Below are 21,706 nucleotides of genomic sequence, written 5' to 3'. Positions count from 1 at the left end.
GAGACCACATACCTCATGGCGGCGGCGGCGGACAAGAGCCCCTTGTGCCCCGGGTAGAAGACTCCGCTGCTGCCGCAACCAGCATTATTCGTACCCCGCGGCGTCCCAGGTTTCTCCCGCCAGAATGCTCGTATAAAGCATTCGAACACTCTCTCAGCCTCTGATACTTTCTAAGTGGGTGACGGGTCAGGGGATCAGAGCGAGAGAGAGAGGGCAGGTGGTGGGATCTGAGCGGCAGACTTCGTCAGCCACACCACCACCACCACCACCACCACATGGGGAAAAAAACAAGTATGCAAACCTGACTCCTCTTGAGCGCAGAGGTGTAAATCTGGGCAGTGTCGAATCCTACCAGGCTCTCTTGCACGCACGCACGCACGCACGCTCGCACGCTCTCTCTCTCTCTCTCTCTCTCTCTCTCTCTCTCTCTCTCTCTCTCTCTCTCTCTCTCTCTCTCTCTCTTCCTTTCACTTCCCCAAATCATTTCAATGTCGGCACCATCAAATGTGTGGGATAATCATAGGACGCTAAATACGAGAACAAAAGTGCACCAGGCTAACGATATCAAAGGTATCTGATTCCCTAAGGATTCTATCGAGGGTCTTAAGTGACCGACGGGGCCTGACGGCTGAGTGGACAGCGCTCGGGATTCGTAGTCCTAAGCTTCCGGGTTCGTTCCCCGGCCCAGGCGGAAATAAATAGGCAGAATTTCTTTCACCCTGATGCCGCTGTTCACCAAGCAGTAAATAGGTACCTGGGAGTTAGACAGCTGCTCCGGGCTGTTACCAGTGGGATGTGTAACAAAAAAAAGGAGGCCAGGTCGAGGACCGGGCCGCGGGGACGCTAAGCCCCAAAATCATCTCAAGATAACCTCAAGATAACCAACGATTTATCGGGAAGCAAGACACATAACTCACACGAACGTGATTGATATCAACGAGAATATTAACTGGAGCTCTGAGGTGACTAGACATACCTCTCAGGACATTTTCAAGCAGAGGTCCGTCTGAATACCAATAGAACAAGGGAGCACCGGTGGAAGGCTGAGACTCAGATGAGTTTAACAGAGACGCTTGAGCGTTGTCTTCTAGCGCAAGAGTAGTGGGAGAAAGGCATGAACTACAGGAGCAGGTTGTGGCAGTAAACTCCGGTCATAATTTGAAAAGGCAGGGAAATAGGTCAGGTGGCATTGCATTAGACAACCGGCGGCAAGAAAGGCGGGGACCTAGAGCTCAATCGTGCTGGCACAAATAGGTGAATACACACACACATACAAATTAACAAGTAACCAACTCATCATCACTCTTACGATTAGTCTCAGAGTGAGTGAGTGAGTGAGTGAGTGAGTGAGTGAGTGAGTGAGTGAGTGAGTGAGTGAGTGAGTGAGTGACTGAGTGAGTCAGTGAGTCAGTCAATAGTCAGTCAGTCTGTCAATCTTAGAATCAGTCTCTCTCTCTCTGTCTGTCTCTCTCTCTCTCTCTCTCTCTCTCTCTCTCTCTCTCTCTCTCTAATACTGAGCAGCATCTCTGGCACTTATCTACGATAATGAGGCACAGGGGCCCATGGTTGCCCCGTGTGAGGAGGGCCAGACATAGCCTTGAGCAGCGGTAATGAAGGAGACCAGCACTATCACATGGCTCCGCTATCACTAATTACATCAACTTCGATCTTAAATGTCTGTCCGGCAGGTCCCACAAGTGCGGCTATGACGTTAGCGAGCGAGGGAGAATGTTCAGGAGGAACACACGGGTCATTGACTTCATCTCCGTGATCATGTGGAACACTGATCCTCAATTCCCGCTCCATAATCACGTGGAACACGATCACTGACTCCTCCATCACAATCATTATGAATCAAGTGATTACTGCGTGCGCGAGACTAATATCTAAACCAAAACTAAGACACTGATGCCACTTACACAACCTCTTCAAAAGTCAACACAAGAGCATAAGAATGCTGAAGTAGGTCTACTAGCCCATGGCAGGCAGGCAGCCAATGAATTTCGGGAGTATGACCCAACTTATTCTTTAGATATTTCAGAATACTCACTTCAGTGACGCCACTTGGCGGTAGATGAGAAAATTCCTTTTAAAATTACTACAAGAATGCAATATTTGCACACTGGAGCCTTCCGTAATGGTTGAGAAAGGTGTAAGAAGATATCAAAAGAAGGTACCAAGCCGGGGAGCGCCATCTCTGTCGCTGGATATTCAAATGCCGCTAAGTATCATTGAAGATGGCAATATGAGAACAGAAACACGTAAGGCCAGTGATATCAAAGGCACAAGTCACCAAGGATTCTTTCGAGGGACATTAGGAAAGCAAGACATACGATTGTCCTGAAAACTGGAACAATTCCCATGGTGGTGCACAACTGTTAAGTGGGACAATGCAGTTTGAAGAATAAAGAGCAGGACGACGCTCCAGTACATGTCCATGAGCTAAGCATGTATAGCCAATATGTAACCTAGCCAAAGCCATTGCCCATCGTCTAGGACGATGGGAAACGGCTTTGGCTAGGCGGTAGGAGGAAGGCCAAGGGGATATATTACTTTCGAGAGTGTGCAGTTTGTTACCTGTAACCTCAGACCAGCGACCCTGCCAGCTGTCGTGTACTGAGGAATGAATGAGTGGGTAGATGCCTGAATAAGGTATTTCCTTTTTTGGAAATAGGACAAGTGGAGACAGCCTCCTTAGCGACAGTGTCCACACGTTCATATTAAGGTAATACCAATATGGCTGGGAGCCCAGCAAAACTCATCTGTCTCACATGTCCTGGAAATGAGAAATGTCCAATATTGGATTTAGACAATCACAGGACGCTGAGAAAGCTGTAAGAAAGGTTAAAAATGGGGATTTATGATAGTCCCTTTAACATACACTCTGACAACCTTAAACATGGAACTCAGAAATTGTCTGTCTGTATACGTCTTAAGAGTCTCTCCCTCACTTGGTACTTCGTCATCTGTAAGGAACACCACTCTACTTGTTCCCATTCCAAAGAACTGCCGGTAACTACAGAGCTATTTCCCTAAACGCACTATTAAACAAAGTATTTGATTATATGCTCATTGACTTTTTAGCAAGCGAACTAGACACTTCTGACTTTCAATTTGCATACAAAACTGGTTAGTCAACGACGCTGTCTAGTTTCGTGGTGGCGGAAACTATTCTTCAGCACTGCAACTCACAGCAAGTAGCTCTGCTCCAGCTCTTACTTGATGCCTCAAAAACTTTTGACAAAGTTGAACGCACCAAACTTTTGAAAGAGAACTGATTAACAGAAAAATATGTCCTGTCATCGCTACATATCTACATTTCTTACCAGTTATGCAAATTAGCTGTAAAATGGAGTAATGGTCTCTGAAAATTTCTGACTAATAAATGGAGGCCAAACTAGGTGCTTTTTTAGTCCTATCTTGTTTACTATCTATCCGTCCATTGTTGACAGTTACAGAGCCAGTAGAGCAGCTGGCTGTCATATAGGCACTACAAGGCCAATGGTTTCTGTTATGCTGATGATCTACTTCTTCTCACACTTACGGACAAAAACTGTGGTACACGGGCTCACCATAGCCCGTGCTACTTGGAACTTGTTGTTCCAGGTAGCGAATCTTAAACAACAACAAACAATAACTGTCTTACTAGAAAATGACAGCGGCCCGCGATGCTGATCTAATGTCCCGTTTTCTGTTCGTAGGTCCTTTGGTAGGTTAGGTTAGGACACGGAACTTTGGTACGACAGTTCCTTGACGTAGGGAGATCGCTCGCGAGAACGGGCCGAGCTACAAGCACTTGGAAGCGTGTAAAGACTCACCAAGGAGTCTCCGACTCCTTGGTGACTCCAAGGGGTCAGTACTGGGCACGGACTCCGTGACCACACCAGATTATGTTCCCCGGTATGTACCATACACCCCCCTGGCTCCATGTACACAGGGGCCCACGCCACGTACCTACACACCCCCCCTGGCTCCATGTACACAGGGGCCCACGCCACGTACCTACACACCCCCCCTGGCTCCATGTACACAGGGGCCCACGCCACGTACCTACACACCCCCCCTGGCTCCATGTACACAGGGGCCCACGCCACGTACCTACACACCCCCCCTGGCTCCATGTACACAGGGGCCCACGCCACGTACCTACACACCCCCCCTGGCTCCATGTACACAGGGGCCCACGCCACGTACCTACACACCCCCCCTGGCTCCATGTACACAGGGGCCCACGCCACGTACCTACACACCCCCCCTGGCTCCATGTACACAGGGGCCCACGCCACGTACCTACACACCCCCCCTGGCTCCATGTACACAGGGGCCCACGCCACGTACCTACACACCCCCCCTGGCTCCATGTACACAGGGGCCCCACGCCACGTACCTACACACCCCCCCTGGCTCCATGTACACAGGGGCCCCACGCCACGTACCTACACACCCCCCCTGGCTCCATGTACACAGGGGCCCACGCCACGTACCTACACACCCCCCCCCCTGGCTCCGTGTACACAGGGGCCCCACGCCACGTACCTACACCCCCCCTGGCTCCATGTACACAGGGGCCCCACGCCACGTACCTACACACCCCCCCTGGCTCCATGTACACAGGGGCCCACGCCACGTACCTACACACCCCCCCCCCCTGGCTCCGTGTACACAGGGGCCCCACGCCACGTACCTACACCCCCCCTGGCTCCATGTACACAGGGGCCCCACGCCACGTACCTACACACCCCCCCTGGCTCCATGTACACAGGGGCCCCACGCCACGTACCTACACACCCCCCCTGGCTCCATGTACACAGGGGCCCCACGCCACGTACCTACACACCCCCCTGGCTCCGTGGACAAAAGTCTCGGACATCAAGCCAAGGAGGAGAGATAAGACTCGGACATTTAACAGGCTAGAGCATAACGTTTGACAGCATAATCAAACAGACAGGAAAGAAATCAAAGTCTGAAAAGATAATAAAAAAGACAAGGATGAAGTCAAGGTTCGACAAGACAATCAAAAACTCGGGGAAGCGATCCCAGACCAGCAGTCAAAGGAACAGGGAGGAGTTACAAGCGGAACAGTGAACACGGCAGAGGAACACAATCAAGGGAACAGAAAGATGACTGAGATGTGGGAAGGGGAACTGAAGGGGAGGGGGATGGGGAGAGAGAGGCAGAGTGTACCACCATATTGGGAGGAAGGAAGAACCCGTGGCCTACAGTGCCCGAGTGCGTCCTGCCCGAGTGCGTCCTGCCCGAGTGCGTCCCGCCCGAGTGCCTGCAGGGTCTCCATGGCCTTCTCCAGCTTACTTATCACCATTGCCAAATACATCGGCGAATCCGACATGAGAGTTATGCTCGCCTGCTAAAGCTGGACATCGGTAAATATGAGAGTATGACATATTGTAAATTAAGTGGATGCGTATATATATATATATATATATATATATATATATATATATATATATATATATATATATATATATATATATATATATATATATATATATATATATATATGTTCACTGGGCTGCATAATCGAGTATTAGCTCTTGAACCCCGCCTTTCTAGCAGCTGGTTGCCTAAAGCAATGACTCCTGACCTATTTCCCTATCATATCTACTTTTAAAATTATGAATTGAGTTTGCTTCTACAACCTGTTAACTCCCTTGGTGCATTCTATTTTTCCCACAACTCTCACGCAAAAAAGAAACATTCTAACATCGCTATGACTCATCTGATTCTCAAACATCTTTTCATGCTCTCTTGGTCTACTGTTATTTAGTGTAAACATTTTCTCTTTTTTTCTACTCCATCAATCACTCTATTTTATGTCTATTATATCTCCACCCTCTCTGTCTCTCTCTCTCCTTTCGTCTAGCGTCGGCAGGTCTAGTTCCTTCAGTCTTTCTTCATACCCCCCACTCTCATCCTTTGCAATTCTGGGACACGCCCCATGGCCAACTACTGAACCTTTTCGAGTTTGCAATATGTGTTTTTAGATGATGTCCACGAAGGGGGAGGGGGGGGGCGGCAAATTCGAAAACTGGTCATGCCTACCCGGTGGAATATGGCCTAAACGTCTTCTTATTTTCCTAAATGATGTGTATATTATGTTTTTGATGTTATTCTGTTTATATGTTGATGTATATTCTATTCTATATGTAACTTTTCCTTAGGGAGTATGTTCCTTCGACGCAATCACATCAAAATTATTACGCATTTAGTGTTATTATCTAATCGTTATCCATGGTTAGGTTAAGGGTTGATTAGGTTAGGTTAGGTTAGGTTTGGTTTAGTTAAAACTATCATTTTCAAACATGTGAAATATGAAATTCAAAAACTGTTTGAGTATCCCGTAGAATTTGATACTAAAGAAAACATACACCTCAGGTCTTTTCAACAGAAAATGGGTTTATCATGTACGTTTTATAATTTAAACCAAGGATTTATAATACATTTATAACTTGAGAATATTCTGTAAAGGATACATGCTCCTTTTCCTGTTTACAAGTAGAATATTATTGGAACCGTAATATGCCTTCAGACCATCACAAATATCTTCGATAACTATCCAGGTGGTCTGATTCACGAAGCAATTACGCAAGCACTTACGAACCTGTACATCTTTTCTCAATCTTTGGCGGCTTTGTTTACAATTATTAAACAGTTAATGAGCTCCGAAGCACCAGGAGGCTGTTTATAACAATAACAACAGTTGCTTGGGAAGTTTTCATGCTTGTAAACTGTTTAATAAATGTTACCAAAGCCGTCAAAGATAAGGGAAAGATGTACACGTTTGTAAGTACTTGTGTAACTGCTTCGTGAATCTGGCCCGATGTTGTTTAAGATTCAACTACTGGAAACAAAAGTTTCAAGCAGCACGGGCTATGGTGAGCCCGTAAGCACTTCACCCTTAAAAATGCACTGTTATATGGCCCTCCGAAATTAAGTGTGGTGTTATGTACCCTCCCTTATCTTTTTCTCTAGTCGTTACAGAGAGGTAGTTTCCCTTCTTTGTGTACTGTCCCTTTGGTCTCCTGTCACCGTTTCTCATTTCAATCATCTTACACTTGGCTGTGTTGAACTTTTGTAGCCATTTCTCTGAACAATTCTGCAACTTGTTTAAGTCCTCTTGAAGGATCTCACAATCCTCATCTCATCATAACTCTTCTCATTAATTTTGCACTGTCTGTAAACGTCGACATATGAGACTCAACTCCTGGAGATAGGTCATAATGTAAATGAGAAACAGATTGGGTCCCAGCACTGATCCTTGAGGTACTCCGTTTGTTACCCTACGCCAATCTGACCTCATGCCCCTCACTCTTACTGACTCCTGCCTATTAGGTAATTCCTTACCCATGTTAGTCCTCTTCCATTTACTCCCGCCTGTCTCTCAGGTTTGTGTAGTAATCTCGTGTACTATCCTAGTTGTGTTTACGGTAGTTGAGCTCTCGTTCTTTGATCCCATCTCTCAACTGCCAATCAACTGGTGTACAGATTTTTGAGCCTATTGGGCTCAATCATATCTACATTTGAAACTGTGTATGGAGTCAGCCTCCACCACATCACTTAACAGTGCATTCCATCTGTTAACTACTCAAACACTGAAAAAAACTCTTTCTAACGTCTGTGTGGCTCATCTGGGTACTAAGTTTCCACCTGTGTCCCCTTGTTCGTGTCCCACCCGTGCTGAAGAGTTTGTCTTTGTCCATCCTGTCAATTCCCTTGAGAATTTTGTAGGTGGTTATCATGTCTCCCCTTATCATATCATGTGGTTATCGTATCGTTTGTACTCACCTATTTGTGCTTGCGGGGGTTGAGCTTTGGCTCTTTGGTCCCGCCTCTCAACCGTCAATCAACAGGTGTACAGGTTCCTGAAACTACAGGTGTGTGTGTGTGTGTGTGTGTGTGTGTGTGTGTGTGTGTGTGTGTGTGTGTGTGTGTGTGTGTGTGTGTGTGTGTGTGTGTGTGTGTGTGTGTGTGTGTGTGTGTGTGTGTGTGTGTGTACTCACCTAGTTGTGTTTGCGGGGGTTGAGCTCTGGCTCTTTGGTCCCGCCTCTCAACCGTCAATCAACAGGTGTACAGATTCCTGAGCCTATTGGGCTCAATCATATCTACACTTGAAACTGTGTATGGAGTCAGCCTCCATCACATCACTTCCTAATGCATTCCATTTGTCAACCACTTTGACACTAAAAAAGTTCTTTCTAATATCTCTGTGGCTCATTTGGGCACTCAGTTTCCACCTGTGTCCCCTTGTGCGTGTTCCCCTTGTGTTAAATAGCCTGTCTTTATCTACCCTATCAATTTCCTTCAGAATCTTGAATGTGGTGATCATGTCCCCCCTAACTCTTCTGTCTTCCAGCGAAGTGAGGTTTAATTCCCGTAGTCTCACCTCGTAGCTCATACCTCTCAGCTCGGGTACTAGTCTGGTGGCAAACCTTTGAACCTTTTCCAGTTTAGTCTTATCCTTGACTAGATATGGACTCCATGCTGGGGCTGCATACTCCAGGATTGGCCTGACATATGTGGTATACAAAGTTCTGAATGATTCTTTACACAAGTTTCTGAATGCCGTTCGTATGTTGGCCAGCCTGGCATATGCCGCTGATGTTATCCTCTTGATATGTGCTGCAGGAGACAGGTCTGGCGTGATATCAACCCCCAAGTCTTTTTCCTTCTCTGACTCCTGAAGAATTTCCTCTCCCAGATGATACCTTGTATCTGGCCTCCTGCTCCCTACACCTATCTTCATTACATTACATTTGGTTGGGTTAAACTCTAACAACCATTTGTTCGACCATTCCTTCAGCTTGTCTAGGTCTTCTTGAAGCCTCAAACAGTCCTCTTCTGTTTTAATCCTTCTCATAATTTTAGCATCGTCCGCAAACATTGAGAGAAATGAATCGATACCCTCCGGGAGATCATTTACATATATCAGAAACAAGATAGGACCGAGTACAGAGCCCTGTGGGACTCCACTGGTGACTTCACGCCAATCGGAGGTCTCACCCTTCACCGTAACTCTCTGCTTCCTATTGCTTAGATACTCCCTTATCCACTGGAGCACCTTACCAGCTACACCTGCCTGTCTCTCCAGCTTATGTACCAGCCTCTTATGCGGTACTGTGTCAAAGGCTTTCCGACAATCCAAGAAAATGCAGTCCGCCCAGCCCTCTCTTTCTTGCTTAATCTGTGTCACCTGATCGTAGAATTCTATCAAGCCTGTAAGGCAAGCCTGCCGTGTGTGTGTGTGTGTGTGTGTGTGTGTGTGTGTGTGTGTGTGTGTGTGTGTGTGTGTGTGTGTTAACAAGCCCTCTGAGCTGGAGTAGCTGCATCTGATGCCGTTTACGAAGTCTTCCTCCGACACATCACTTTGACTTCATTTATTCCTTCCAACGATCTGCTCCTGACAAAAAATTATTATAATATCCCTGCGGCTCATCCGGGTAATTAATGTATATCTGTATTCCTTTATTCGTGTTCCTTCTGTTTCAAATTTGGCGTTCTGGTCACTCTTTTGAATGCCATGGTTAAGTTAAGCCTATTTTGACATGGCCTATTTTGACAATTTATTTTGTTCCTTGGCTTGATGTAGGTGCTCCTTCAGGTATTGTTCCTTGGCTTGATGTAGGTACTCCTTCAGGTCTTGTTCCTTGGCTTGATGTAGGTGCTCCTTCAGGTCTTGTTCCTTGGCTTGATGTAGGTACTCCTTCAGGTCTTGTTCCTTGGCTTGATGTAGGTACTCCTTCAGGTCTTGTTCCTTGAGCCCGGGAATCAAACCCGGGCTCTTAAGACTGTGAAAAGCTGTTTGTCCCTGTGTGTTCCCCACGAATATGGTTCAGAACAACTAAGGGAAAATTATGCCAACAAAAAACAGCATTGGCAGAAACAGCAGCAGCATCATTCATCAACCAACAGCAGCAGCAGCAACAGCAGGTGAGGTGGTATGCAGCAGGGAGTAAGACCCATTAGGTATCAGCCTGCTGACTGAGCCTCGCCTCACTGATCCAGAGAATGTGCTGAATCTCTCCTCATTCACTCCATCTCAATCATTGTTTGGCTAAAAAAAAAAAAAACTTTCAGATCGTCGTTATAACTTTTGACGATATTCGTAGATTTAATACAGTTTGTAAACTAAAATATGATACTGCCAATTTCCGTTGTTCGTTATCATAGAGAAAACATTATTTCTGAGGCGAATGTTTAGAGATTCTGGACAAAAAGGGGGGATGTAAGAGGATGCTTTGGAGGCGGAGTGATCTCTGATCGATCTCGTCTAGGCCGGGAGGGTCTGCGTGTATCATTAGTGGTGAAGGGCTGCGTCTGGGCATTTGTCTGGGCTGCGGCCGCCTCGGATTTGTCAAATGAAAAGCGGTTGGGCGGGTTTGCCCCATGCCTGGTCAGTTCAGTAAGTAATGGTTGTTCTTTCTTGATCAGGTACCTGTGTTTCCCTTGTGCCTGTTACTAGCTTGGGATAGTTCCAGTGTTTCTTATCTGATTGCCTTGTTATCTTGAGGTTATTTTGAGGTTATCTTCAGATGATTTCGGGGCTTTGGGTCCTCGCGAAATTTCCCACTCTAACGTTATTATGGTTATAAAGTATATAGATTGTTATGGTTATAAAGTATATAGATTGTTATGGTTATAAAGTATATAGATTGTTACGCTGCTTAACTCCTGAACTGTTAAATAAATATGAACATAGCCGCCATGATTGAGGAAAGATGTACAGGTTTCACAAGCACCTGATGAATCCTGGCAGTGGGCATCACACCGACTCCTCCTACACCGGCAGCGGCACACATCAACCAGATAACATCAGTTGCACAAGCAAGGTTGGGCCAACGTAGCAAGGACAGCCTTCAGGAATCTGAACAAGGAGTCGTTCACGGCACCCACACGTCAGGTGTGGCACACACCTGCTCTCTCACACCTCCTACGTCGCATTTGCTTACGCAATAGCCCAAGCTATTAAAAATGCGAGCTATTTGTCAACATTCAAACTCCGTAATACTGACATTTTGTGTACATCGGCTTTGATGGGTTAGGGGGGTTGCTTGGGTGCATACGTTTCTTGTTAGGCAAAACAGATGAATTTTTACGTTTTTTGTTAGTCAAAACAGTTGCATTTTTTACGTTTCTTGTTAGCCAAAACAGATGCATTATTCCTTTTTTTAGGCAGAACAGTTGCATTTTTACGTTTCTTGTTAGGCAATACAGATGCATTTTTACGTTTTTTGTTAGTCAAAACAGATGCAGATTTGATGTTAGCCGCTAGTGTGGAGCCCAAATCTCGTGAAATGAGTTTCGAAATAATTTTAAAGGGAGCTTTTCACAGTCTTAAGAGCCCGGGTTTGATTCCCGGGCTCAAGGAACAAGACCTGAAGGAGTACCTACATCAAGCCAAGGAACAAGACCTGAAGGAGTACCTACATCAAGCCAAGGAACAAGACCTGAAGGAGCACCTACATCAAGCCAAGGAACAAGACCTGAAGGAGTACCTACATCAAGCCAAGGAACAATACCTGAAGGAGCACCTACATCAAGCCAAGGAACAAAATAAATTGTCAAAATAAATTGTCAAAAGCTGTTTCTGCCAATGCTGTTTTTTGTTGGCATAATTTTCCCTTAGTTGTTCTGAACCATATTCGTGGGGAACACACAGGGACAAACAGCTTTTCACAGTCTTAAGAGCCCGGGTTTGATTCCCGGGCTCAAGGAACAAGACCTGAAGGAGTACCTACATCAAGCCAAGGAACAAGACCTGAAGGAGTACCTACATCAAGCCAAGGAACAAGACCTGAAGGAGCACCTACATCAAGCCAAGGAACAAGACCTGAAGGAGTACCTACATCAAGCCAAGGAACAATACCTGAAGGAGCACCTACATCAAGCCAAGGAACAAAATAAATTGTCAAAATAGGCCATGTCAAAATAGGCTTAACTTAACCATGGCATTCAAAAGAGTGACCAGAACGCCAAATTTGAAACAGAAGGAACACGAATAAAGGAATACAGATATACATTAATTACCCGGATGAGCCGCAGGGATATTATAATAATTTTTTGTCAGGAGCAGATCGTTGGAAGGAATAAATGAAGTCAAAGTGATGTGTCGGAGGAAGACTTCGTAAACGGCATCAGATGCAGCTACTCCAGCTCAGAGGGCTTGTTAACACACACACACACACACACACACACACACACACACACACACACACACACACACACACACACACACACGGCAGGCTTGCCTTACAGGCTTGATAGAATTCTACGATCAGGTGACACAGATTAAGCAAGAAAGAGAGGGCTGGGCGGACTGCATTTTCTTGGATTGTCGGAAAGCCTTTGACACAGTACCGCATAAGAGGCTGGTACATAAGCTGGAGAGACAGGCAGGTGTAGCTGGTAAGGTGCTCCAGTGGATAAGGGAGTATCTAAGCAATAGGAAGCAGAGAGTTACGGTGAAGGGTGAGACCTCCGATTGGCGTGAAGTCACCAGTGGAGTCCCACAGGGCTCTGTACTCGGTCCTATCTTGTTTCTGATATATGTAAATGATCTCCCGGAGGGTATCGATTCATTTCTCTCAATGTTTGCGGACGATGCTAAAATTATGAGAAGGATTAAAACAGAAGAGGACTGTTTGAGGCTTCAAGAAGACCTAGACAAGCTGAAGGAATGGTCGAACAAATGGTTGTTAGAGTTTAACCCAACCAAATGTAATGTAATGAAGATAGGTGTAGGGAGCAGGAGGCCAGATACAAGGTATCATCTGGGAGAGGAAATTCTTCAGGAGTCAGAGAAGGAAAAAGACTTGGGGGTTGATATCACGCCAGACCTGTCTCCTGCAGCACATATCAAGAGGATAACATCAGCGGCATATGCCAGGCTGGCCAACATACGAACGGCATTCAGAAACTTGTGTAAAGAATCATTCAGAACTTTGTATACCACATATGTCAGGCCAATCCTGGAGTATGCAGCCCCAGCATGGAGTCCATATCTAGTCAAGGATAAGACTAAACTGGAAAAGGTTCAAAGGTTTGCCACCAGACTAGTACCCGAGCTGAGAGGTATGAGCTACGAGGTGAGACTACGGGAATTAAACCTCACTTCGCTGGAAGACAGAAGAGTTAGGGGGGACATGATCACCACATTCAAGATTCTGAAGGAAATTGATAGGGTAGATAAAGACAGGCTATTTAACACAAGGGGAACACGCACAAGGGGACACAGGTGGAAACTGGAAAGACCTGAAGGAGGACCTACCTTAAGCCAGTCGCGAAGCCAGGTGACGGTGGGCTTGGGGTCGCCTGCCACCTCACACTCGATGATGACCAGGTCGCCCTCCTCCGCGTCAATGGTTCGAGGCTTCCGCACGAACATGGGCTCCTTGTTATACCTGTGTGGAACAGTGAAGAGGCACATGTTAGCGTCTACCACCACCACACGTACACCACCCTCACTATTGCTGCTGCTGCTGCTGCTGTTGTTGTTGCTACTGCTGCTGCTGCAACTGCTACTACTGCTGCTGCTGCTACTGCTACTACTGCTGCTGCTGCTACTACTGCTGCTGCTGCTGCAACTGTTACTACTGGTGCTGGTGCTGCTACTGCTGTTGCTGCTGCTGCAACTGCTATTACTGCTGCTGCTGCTGCTGCTACTGCTACTACACATATATGATGCAAAGCTCTACAGTAAAGGTTCAGCAACAAACTATACACATAAACAAACATGCCTCATTTAACCAACATACAACTGTCTCTTCCTTCTGAACAATACTGAACACTCCAAACCCTAAATTGTGGCCATGTTAGGCCTGCCCGCAGAACATGACAGGCTGCAGTGTTGCACAATTGATTTCACGCCGCTAACAAGTTCAACGAGGAATTATAATTATGTAATTCTTGCATTCGTGTGCAAGCTAGAATACAAGAATTATATCATTTTCGGGTATACTATTATCTTGCAATGGTCTAAGTCGCTTATCTTAATAGATGAAATCAAAGTCTAAATTCACTCAAATAATAATATGTCGTTTAATAAAGAGTTACTCTTAATAGTTCTCATTACTGAGCTCTATATGGTTGTTCAAGTTGTTGTTGTTAAGATTCGCTCCTTGGAACAAAAAGTTTCAAGTAGCACGGGCTATGGTGAGCCCGTAGTGGTTGTTCACGGTGGTCTTGGTTAACGTTGAGTTGTTAATAGAGCTTGATATGTCTAAGATTCATATTGTGTGTTTTTCACCATGTAGTAAATGATTGACAATTTTGTTTTTATGTGTGTGTGTGTGTGTGTGTGTGTGTGTGTGTGTGTGTGTGTGTGTGTGTGTGTGTGTGTGTGTGTGTGTGTGTGTGTGTGTGTGTGTACTCACCTATTTGTGCTTGCGGGGGTTGAGCTTTGGCTCTTTGGTCCCGCCTCTCAACTGTCAATCAACTGGTGTACAGATTCCTGAGCCTACTGGGCTCTATCATATCTACATTTAAAACTGTGTATGGAGTCAGCCTCCACCACATCACTGCCTAATGCATTCCATCCGTTAACTACTCTGACACTGAAAAAGTTCCTTCTAACGTCTCTGTGGCTCATGTGGGTACTCAGTTTCCACCTGTGTCCCCTTGTTCGCGTCCCACCAGTGTTGAATAGTTTATCCTTGTTTACCCGGTCGATTCCTCTGAGGATTTTGTAGGTTGTGATCATGTCTCCCCTTACTCTTCTGTCTTCCAGTGTCGTAAGGTGCATTTCCCGCAGCCTTTCCTCGTAACTCATGCCTCTTAGTTCTGGGACTAGTCTAGTGGCATACCTTTGGACTTTTTCCAGCTTCGTCTTGTGCTTGACAAGGTACGGGCTCCATGCTGGGGCCGCATACTCCAGGATTGGTCTTACATATGTGGTGTACAAGATTCTGAATGATTCCTTACACAGGTTCCTGAACGCTGTTCTGATGTTAGCCAGCCTCGCATATGCCGCAGACGTTATTCTTTTTATGTGGACTTCAGGAGACAGGTTTGGTGTGATATCAACTCCTAGATCTTTCTCTCTGTTCGTTTCATTAAGTACTTCATCTCCTATTCTGTATCCTGTGTTTGGCCTCCTATTTCCACCACCTAGTTTCATTACTTTGCATTTACTCGGGTTGAACTTCAACAGCCATTTATTGGACCATTCACTCAGTCTGTCTAGGTCATCTTGTAGCCTCCTACTATCGTCCTCAGTTTCAATCCTCCTCATAATTTTTGCATCATCAGCAAACATTGAGAGAAACGATTTTATACCCTCTGGAAGATCATTTACATATATCAGAAACAGTATAGGTCCAAGGACTGACCCCTGCGGTACTCCACTCGTAACGTCTCGCCAATCTGAGACCTCACCCCTCACACTGACTCGTTGTCTCCTGTTACTTAGGTACTCCTGTATCCAACGGAGTACCTTCCCTCTCACTCCAGCCTGCATCTCCAGTTTTTTCACTAGCCTCTTGTGTGGCACTGTGTCAAAGGCTTTCTGACAATCCAAAAATATGCAGTCTGCCCACCCTTCTCTTTCTTGCCTTATTTTTGTTGCCTGGTCGTAGAATTCAAGTAACCCTGTGAGGCAGGACCTGCCATCCCTGAATCCATGTTGATGCTGTGTTACAAAGTTCTTTCGCTCCAGGTGCTCCACTAGCTTTCTTCGCACAATCTTCTCCATCATCTTGCATGGTATGCAGGTTAGGGACACTGATCTGTAATTCAGTGCCTCCTGTCTATCCCCTTTCTTGTATATCGGGACTACGTTAGCTGCTTTCCAAATTTCTGGCAGTTCCGCTGTTGCCAGTGATTTGTTATACACCATGGAGAGCGGGAGGCACAGTTCTTCTGCTCCTTCCTTTAGTATCCAAGGGGAGATTCCATCTGGGCCTATAGCCTTTGTCACATCCAATTCTAGTAAACACTTCCTTACTTCCCCGCTGGTAATCTCAAACTCTTCCAGTGGTTCCTGGTTAGCTATTCCCTCTCTTATCTCTGGGATTTCTCCTTGCTCTAAGGTGAAGACCTCTTGGAATTTCTTATTCAGTTCCTCACACACTTCCTTGTCGTTTGTAGTGAATCCTTCTGCCCCTAACCTTAATTTCATAACCTGTTCCTTTACTGTTGTTTTTCTCCTGATGTGGCTATGCAGCAATTTAGGCTGAGTCTTTGCCTTGCTTGCGATGTCATTTTCGTATTGTCTTTCTGCCTCTCTTCTCATCCTAACATATTCATTCCTGGCATTCTGGTATCTTTCTCTGCTCTCCAGTGTCCTGTTATTCCTATAGTTTCTCCATGCCCTTTTACTTTGCTGCTTAGCTAGCCTACATCTCTGATTAAACCATGGGTTTCTCATCTTCATTTCACTGTTTTCCTTTTGGACTGGGACAAACTTGTTTGCTGCATCCTTGCATTTTTGCGTGATGTATTCCATCATATCTTGGGCCGTCTTTTCCCTGAGCTCTGTTTCCCATGCTATATCTGCTAGGCATTTCTTATCTCGTCATAGTTTCCCTTTCGGTATGCTAACCTTTTGGTTTCGGTATCCCTCCTCGAGTTCAATAACCCTTCTTCAATCAGGTACTCAAACACCAATACACTGTGGTCGCTCATTCCTACTGGGTCCTCAAAACTGATTTCTCTTATGTCAGAGTCGTTCAGGGTGAAAACCAGGTCGAGTCTCGCTGGTTCGTCATTTCCTCTCATCCTTGTGGGTTCACTAACGTGCTGGGTTAAGAAGTTTCTAGTCGCCACCTCCAGTAGTTTGGCTCTCCACGTATCCTCGCCTCCATGCGGTTCCTTGTTCTCCCAATCAATCCTGCCGTGATTGAAGTCCCCCATGATGAGCAGGTGGGATCTATTTCTACAGGCAGAAGAGGCTGCCCTCTCAATTATAGTGTTAACTGCCATGTTGTTGCTTTCGTACTCTTGACTGGGTCTTCTGTCATTTGGTGGAGGATTATATATTACTGCTACTACTATCCTTGGTCCTCCCATTGTCATGGTGCCTGCTATGTAGTCTCTGAAACCCTCACAGCCCGGGATAGTCATCTCCTTAAAACTCCATTCCTTTCTCATGAGTAGGGCCACTCCTCCTCCTCCCCTACCTTCCCTCTCTTTCCTTATTATTGTGTACTCCTGGGGAAACACGGCATTCGTTATGATTCCAGAGAGTTTTGTTTCAGTGAGTCCAATTACATCTGGGTTCACTTCTTGTGCTCTTTCCCTTAGTTCACTTGCCTTGCTTGTGATCCCATCTATGTGTGTGTGTGTGTACTCACCTAATTGTACTCACCTAATTGTGCTTGCGGGGGTTGAGCTCTGGCTCTTTGGTCCCGCCTCTCAACCGTCAATCAACTGGTGTACAGATTCCTGAGCCTATTGAGCTCTATCATATCTACATTTGAAACTGTGTATGGAGTCAGCCTCCACCACATCACTTCCTAAAGCATTCCATTTACTAACTACTCTGACACTGAAAAAGTTCTTTCTAACGTCTCTGTGGCTCATTTGGGTACTCAGCTTCCACCTGTGTCCCCTTGTTCGCGTCCCACCAGTGTTGAATAGTTCATCCTTGTTTACCCGGTCGATTCCCCTGAGGATTTTGTAGGTTGTGAACATGTCCCCCCTTACTCTTCTGTCTTCCAGTGTCGTAAGGTGCATTTCCCGCAGCCTTTCCTCATAACTCATGCCTCTTAGTTCTGGGACTAGTCTAGTAGCATACCTTTGGACTTTTTCCAGCTTCATCTTGTGCTTGACAAGGTACGGGCTCCATGCTGGGGCCGCATACTCCAGGACTGGTCTTACATATGTGGTGTACAAGATTCTGAATGCTTCCTTACACAGGTTCCTAAACGCCGTTCTGATGTTAGTCAGCCTCGCATATGCCGCAGACGTTATTCTCTTTATGTGGGTTTCAGGAGACAGGTTTGGTGTGATTTCAACTCCTAGATCTTTCTCTCTGTCTGTTTCATTAAGTACTTCATCTCCAATTCTGTATCCTGTGCCTGGCCTCCTGTTTCCACTGCCTAGTTTCATTACTTTGCATTTACTCGGGTTGAACTTCAACAGCCATTTGTTGGACCATTCACTCAGTCTATCCAGGTCATCTTGTAGCCTCCTACTATCATCCTCTGTTTCAATCCTCCTCATAATTTTTGCATCGTCGGCAAACATTGAGAGGAACGAATCTATACCCTCTGGGAGATCATTTACATATACCAGAAACAGTATAGGTCCAAGGACTGACCCCTGCGGGACTCCACTTGTGACGTCTCGCCAATCTGAGACCTCACCCCTCACACAGACTCGTTGTCTCCTGTTGCTTAGGTACTCCTCTATCCACCGGAGTACCTTCCCTCTCACTCCAGCCTGCATCTCCAACTTTCGCACTAGCCTCTTGTGTGGCACTGTATCAAAGGCTTTCTGACAATCCAAAAATATGCAGTCTGCCCACCCTTCTCTTTCTTGCCTTATTTTTGTTGCCTGGTCGTAGAATTCAAGTAACCCTGTGAGGCAGGACCTGCCATCCCTGAACCCATGTTGATGCTGTGTTACAAAGTTCCTTCGCTCCAGATGCTCCATGCTACCTTGTGTGTGTGTGATGTGTGTGTGTGTGATGTGTGTGTGTGTGTGTGTGTGTGTGTGTGTGTGTGTGTGTGTGTGTGTGTGTGTGTGTGTGTGTGTGTGTGTGTGTGTGTACTCACCTAGTTGTGTCTGCAGGATCGAGCATTGACTCTTGGAACCCGCCTTTCGAGCATCGGTTGTTTACAGCAATGACTCCTGTCCCATTTCCCTATCATACCTGGTTTTAAAATTATGAATAGTATTTGCTTCCACAACCTGTTCCTGAAGTGCATTCCATTTCCCCACTACTCTCACGCTAAAAGAAAACTTCCTAACATCTCTGTGACTCATCTGAGTTTCAAGCTTCCATCCATGTCCTCTCGTTCTGTTACCATTCCGTGTGAACATTTCGTCTATGTCCACTCTGTCAATCCCTCAGAGTATCTTATACGTTCCTATCATGTCCCCCCTCTCCCTTCTTCTTTCTAGTGTCGTAAGGTACAGTTCCCTCAGGCGCTCCTCATACCCCATCCCTCGTAGCTCTGGGACGAGTCTCGTTGCAAACCTCTGAACCTTTTCCAGTTTCATTATATGCTTCTTCAGATGGGGACTCCATGATGAGGCGGCATACTCTAAGACTGTGTGTGTGTGTGTGTGTGTGTGTGTGTGTGTGTGTGTGTGTGTGTGTGTGTGTGTGTGTGTGTGTGTGTGTGTGTGTGTGTGTGTGTGTACTCACCTATATGTGCTTGCAGGATCGAGCATTGACTCTTGGATCCCGCCTTTCTAGCTATCGGTTGTTTACAGCAATGACTCCTGTCCCATTTCCCTATCATACCTAGTTTTAAAAGTATGAATAGTATTTGCTTCCACAACCTGTTCCCCAAGTGCATTCCATTTTTCTACTACTCTCACGCTAAAAGAAAACTTCCTAACATCTCTGTGACTCATCTGAGTTTCCAGTTTCCACCCATGTCCCCTCGTTCTGTTATTATTACGTGTGAACATTTCATCTATTTCCACTTTGTCAATTCCCCTGAGTATTTTATATGTCCCTATCATATCTCCTCTCTCCCTTCTTTTCTCTAGTGTCGTAAGGTTCAGTTCCTTCAGCCGCTCTTCATATCCCATCCCTCGTAGCTCTGGGACAAGCCTCGTCGCAAACCTCTGAACCTTCTCCAGTTTCTTTATGTGTTTCTTCAGGTGGGGGCTCCATGATGGCGCGGCATACTCTAAGACGGGTCTCACGTAGGCAGTGTAAAGCGCCCTAAAAGCTTCCTCATTTAGGTTTCTGAATGAAGTTCTAATTTTCGCCAGTGTAGAGTACGCTGCTGTCGTTATCCTATTTATAAGTGCCTTAGGAGTTAGATTAGGTGTCACATCCACTCCCAGGTCTCTTTCTCGAATCGTTACAGGTAGGCTGTTCCCCTTCATTGTGTACTGTCCCTTTGGTCTCCTGTCACCTGATCCCATTTCCATAACTTTACATTTACTGGTGTTAAACTCCAGTAGCCATTTCCCTGACCATCTCTGCAGCCTGTTTAAGTCCTCTTGGAGGATGTGTGTGTGTATGTGTGTGTGTGTATGTGTGTGTATGTGTGTATGTGTGTGTGTGTGTGTGTGTGTGTGTGTGTGTGTGTGTGTGTGTGTGTGTGTGTGTGTGTGTGTGTGTGTGTGTGTGTGTGTAATGTGTGTGTGTGTGTGTGTGTGTGTGTGTGTGTGTGTGTGTGTGTGTGTGTGTGTGTGTGTGTGTGTGTGTGTGTGTGTGTGTGTGTACTCACCTAATTGTACTCACCTGATTGTGCTTACGGGGGTTAAGCTTTGGCTCTTTGGTCCCGCCTCTCAACCGTCAATCAACAGGTGTACAGGTTCCTGAGAGATGTGTGTATGTGTGTGTGTGTGTGTGTGTGTGTGTGTGTGTGTGTGTGTGTGTGTGTGTGTTATTCATGCTTGTGCCACCTCTCGGGTGGCTTAATCTTCATCAATCAATCAATCACCCAGACAGACATCACAGACACACCCACCCAGCCACTCCTAATGCCACCTGCCCCCACACATACCCTCCCAGGTTCCTGTGGTTCATCACATATCACATCATACGTTACCTTTGTCATACCTTTACCCCCCTTCAAGCGTTTACCAGGAGACACTTGCCGAGGAGACCAACCACAACAGTGCAATGAAACCACACCCGGATAACACTACCACCCACGTTTATACGCTAATGTACACTACCTCCCCACCCCACCCACCCCCAAACCCGTACACACACACACACACACACACACACACACACACACATTGAATGCATATACATTCCTAAAAGCCTAAGGTCTCACACTCACAGGGTCAGCGGTTCGAGTCCCCTAGAGCCCAGATGAACGGAACATTTACATCCGTACGCTACGGGATGCCAGCGTACGAAATGAAGAGTATTTACTGGCTAGAAAACAGCGCGAAATATGCGTTCGCGTGACTAGATGACGTCAGTCGTATTCAACCCTCCCCCCCCCCGGGCCGTGACGTCACGCAACCATGTAAGGGGGAGTGGGGGGGGGGGGGGGTCTGACGACCATATGTTGGGGCTGTTCGCCGTTTTAGGTGTTAAGACGAGGTGCTTCAGGCGCTGTGAGAGATGGTTATACATGGTACCGTACTCGGGGGTACCATTTATACATGGTACCATACTCGGGGGTACCATTTATACATGGTACCATACTCGGGGGTACCATTTATACATGGTACCATACTCGGGGGTACCATTTATACATGGTACCATACTCGGGGGTACCATTTATACATGGTACCATACTCAGGGGTACCATTTATACATGGTACCATACTCGGGGATACCATTTATACATGGTACCATACTCAGGGGTACCATTTATACATGGTACCATACTCAGGGATACCATTTATACATGGTACCATACTCAGGGGTACCATTTATACATGGTACCATACTCAGGGGTACCATTTATACATGGTACCATACTCAGGGGTACCATTTATACATGGTACCATACTCAGGGATATCATACATACAAGGAACCATACTTAAGAGTCATATACAATTAGTGCCAAACTGTTCCGTCCTCCTCCCCTTATTTGTATTACG

At 46.1% G+C, this 21,706-nt stretch overlaps 1 protein-coding gene across 13 annotated transcripts in view; it reads right to left on the bottom strand.

Annotated features, from left to right (window-relative positions):
- LOC123769197 (titin homolog) overlaps positions 1 to 21,706 on the bottom strand; it is a 755,105-nt gene that overhangs the window by 477,482 nt on the left and 255,917 nt on the right. For all 13 annotated transcript variants that reach the window (XM_069317102.1, XM_069317100.1, XM_069317097.1 and 10 more), the window contains one exon: positions 13,283 to 13,415. In XM_069317102.1, the coding sequence (XP_069173203.1) occupies positions 13,283 to 13,415 (133 nt within the window). The remainder of the gene's footprint in view (positions 1 to 13,282; positions 13,416 to 21,706) is intronic.

This window comes from Procambarus clarkii, chromosome 86, assembly GCF_040958095.1.
Source record: "Procambarus clarkii isolate CNS0578487 chromosome 86, FALCON_Pclarkii_2.0, whole genome shotgun sequence".
Lineage (NCBI taxonomy): Eukaryota > Metazoa > Arthropoda > Malacostraca > Decapoda > Cambaridae > Procambarus > Procambarus clarkii.
This window is presented reverse-complemented; position numbering and strand designations above follow the sequence as displayed.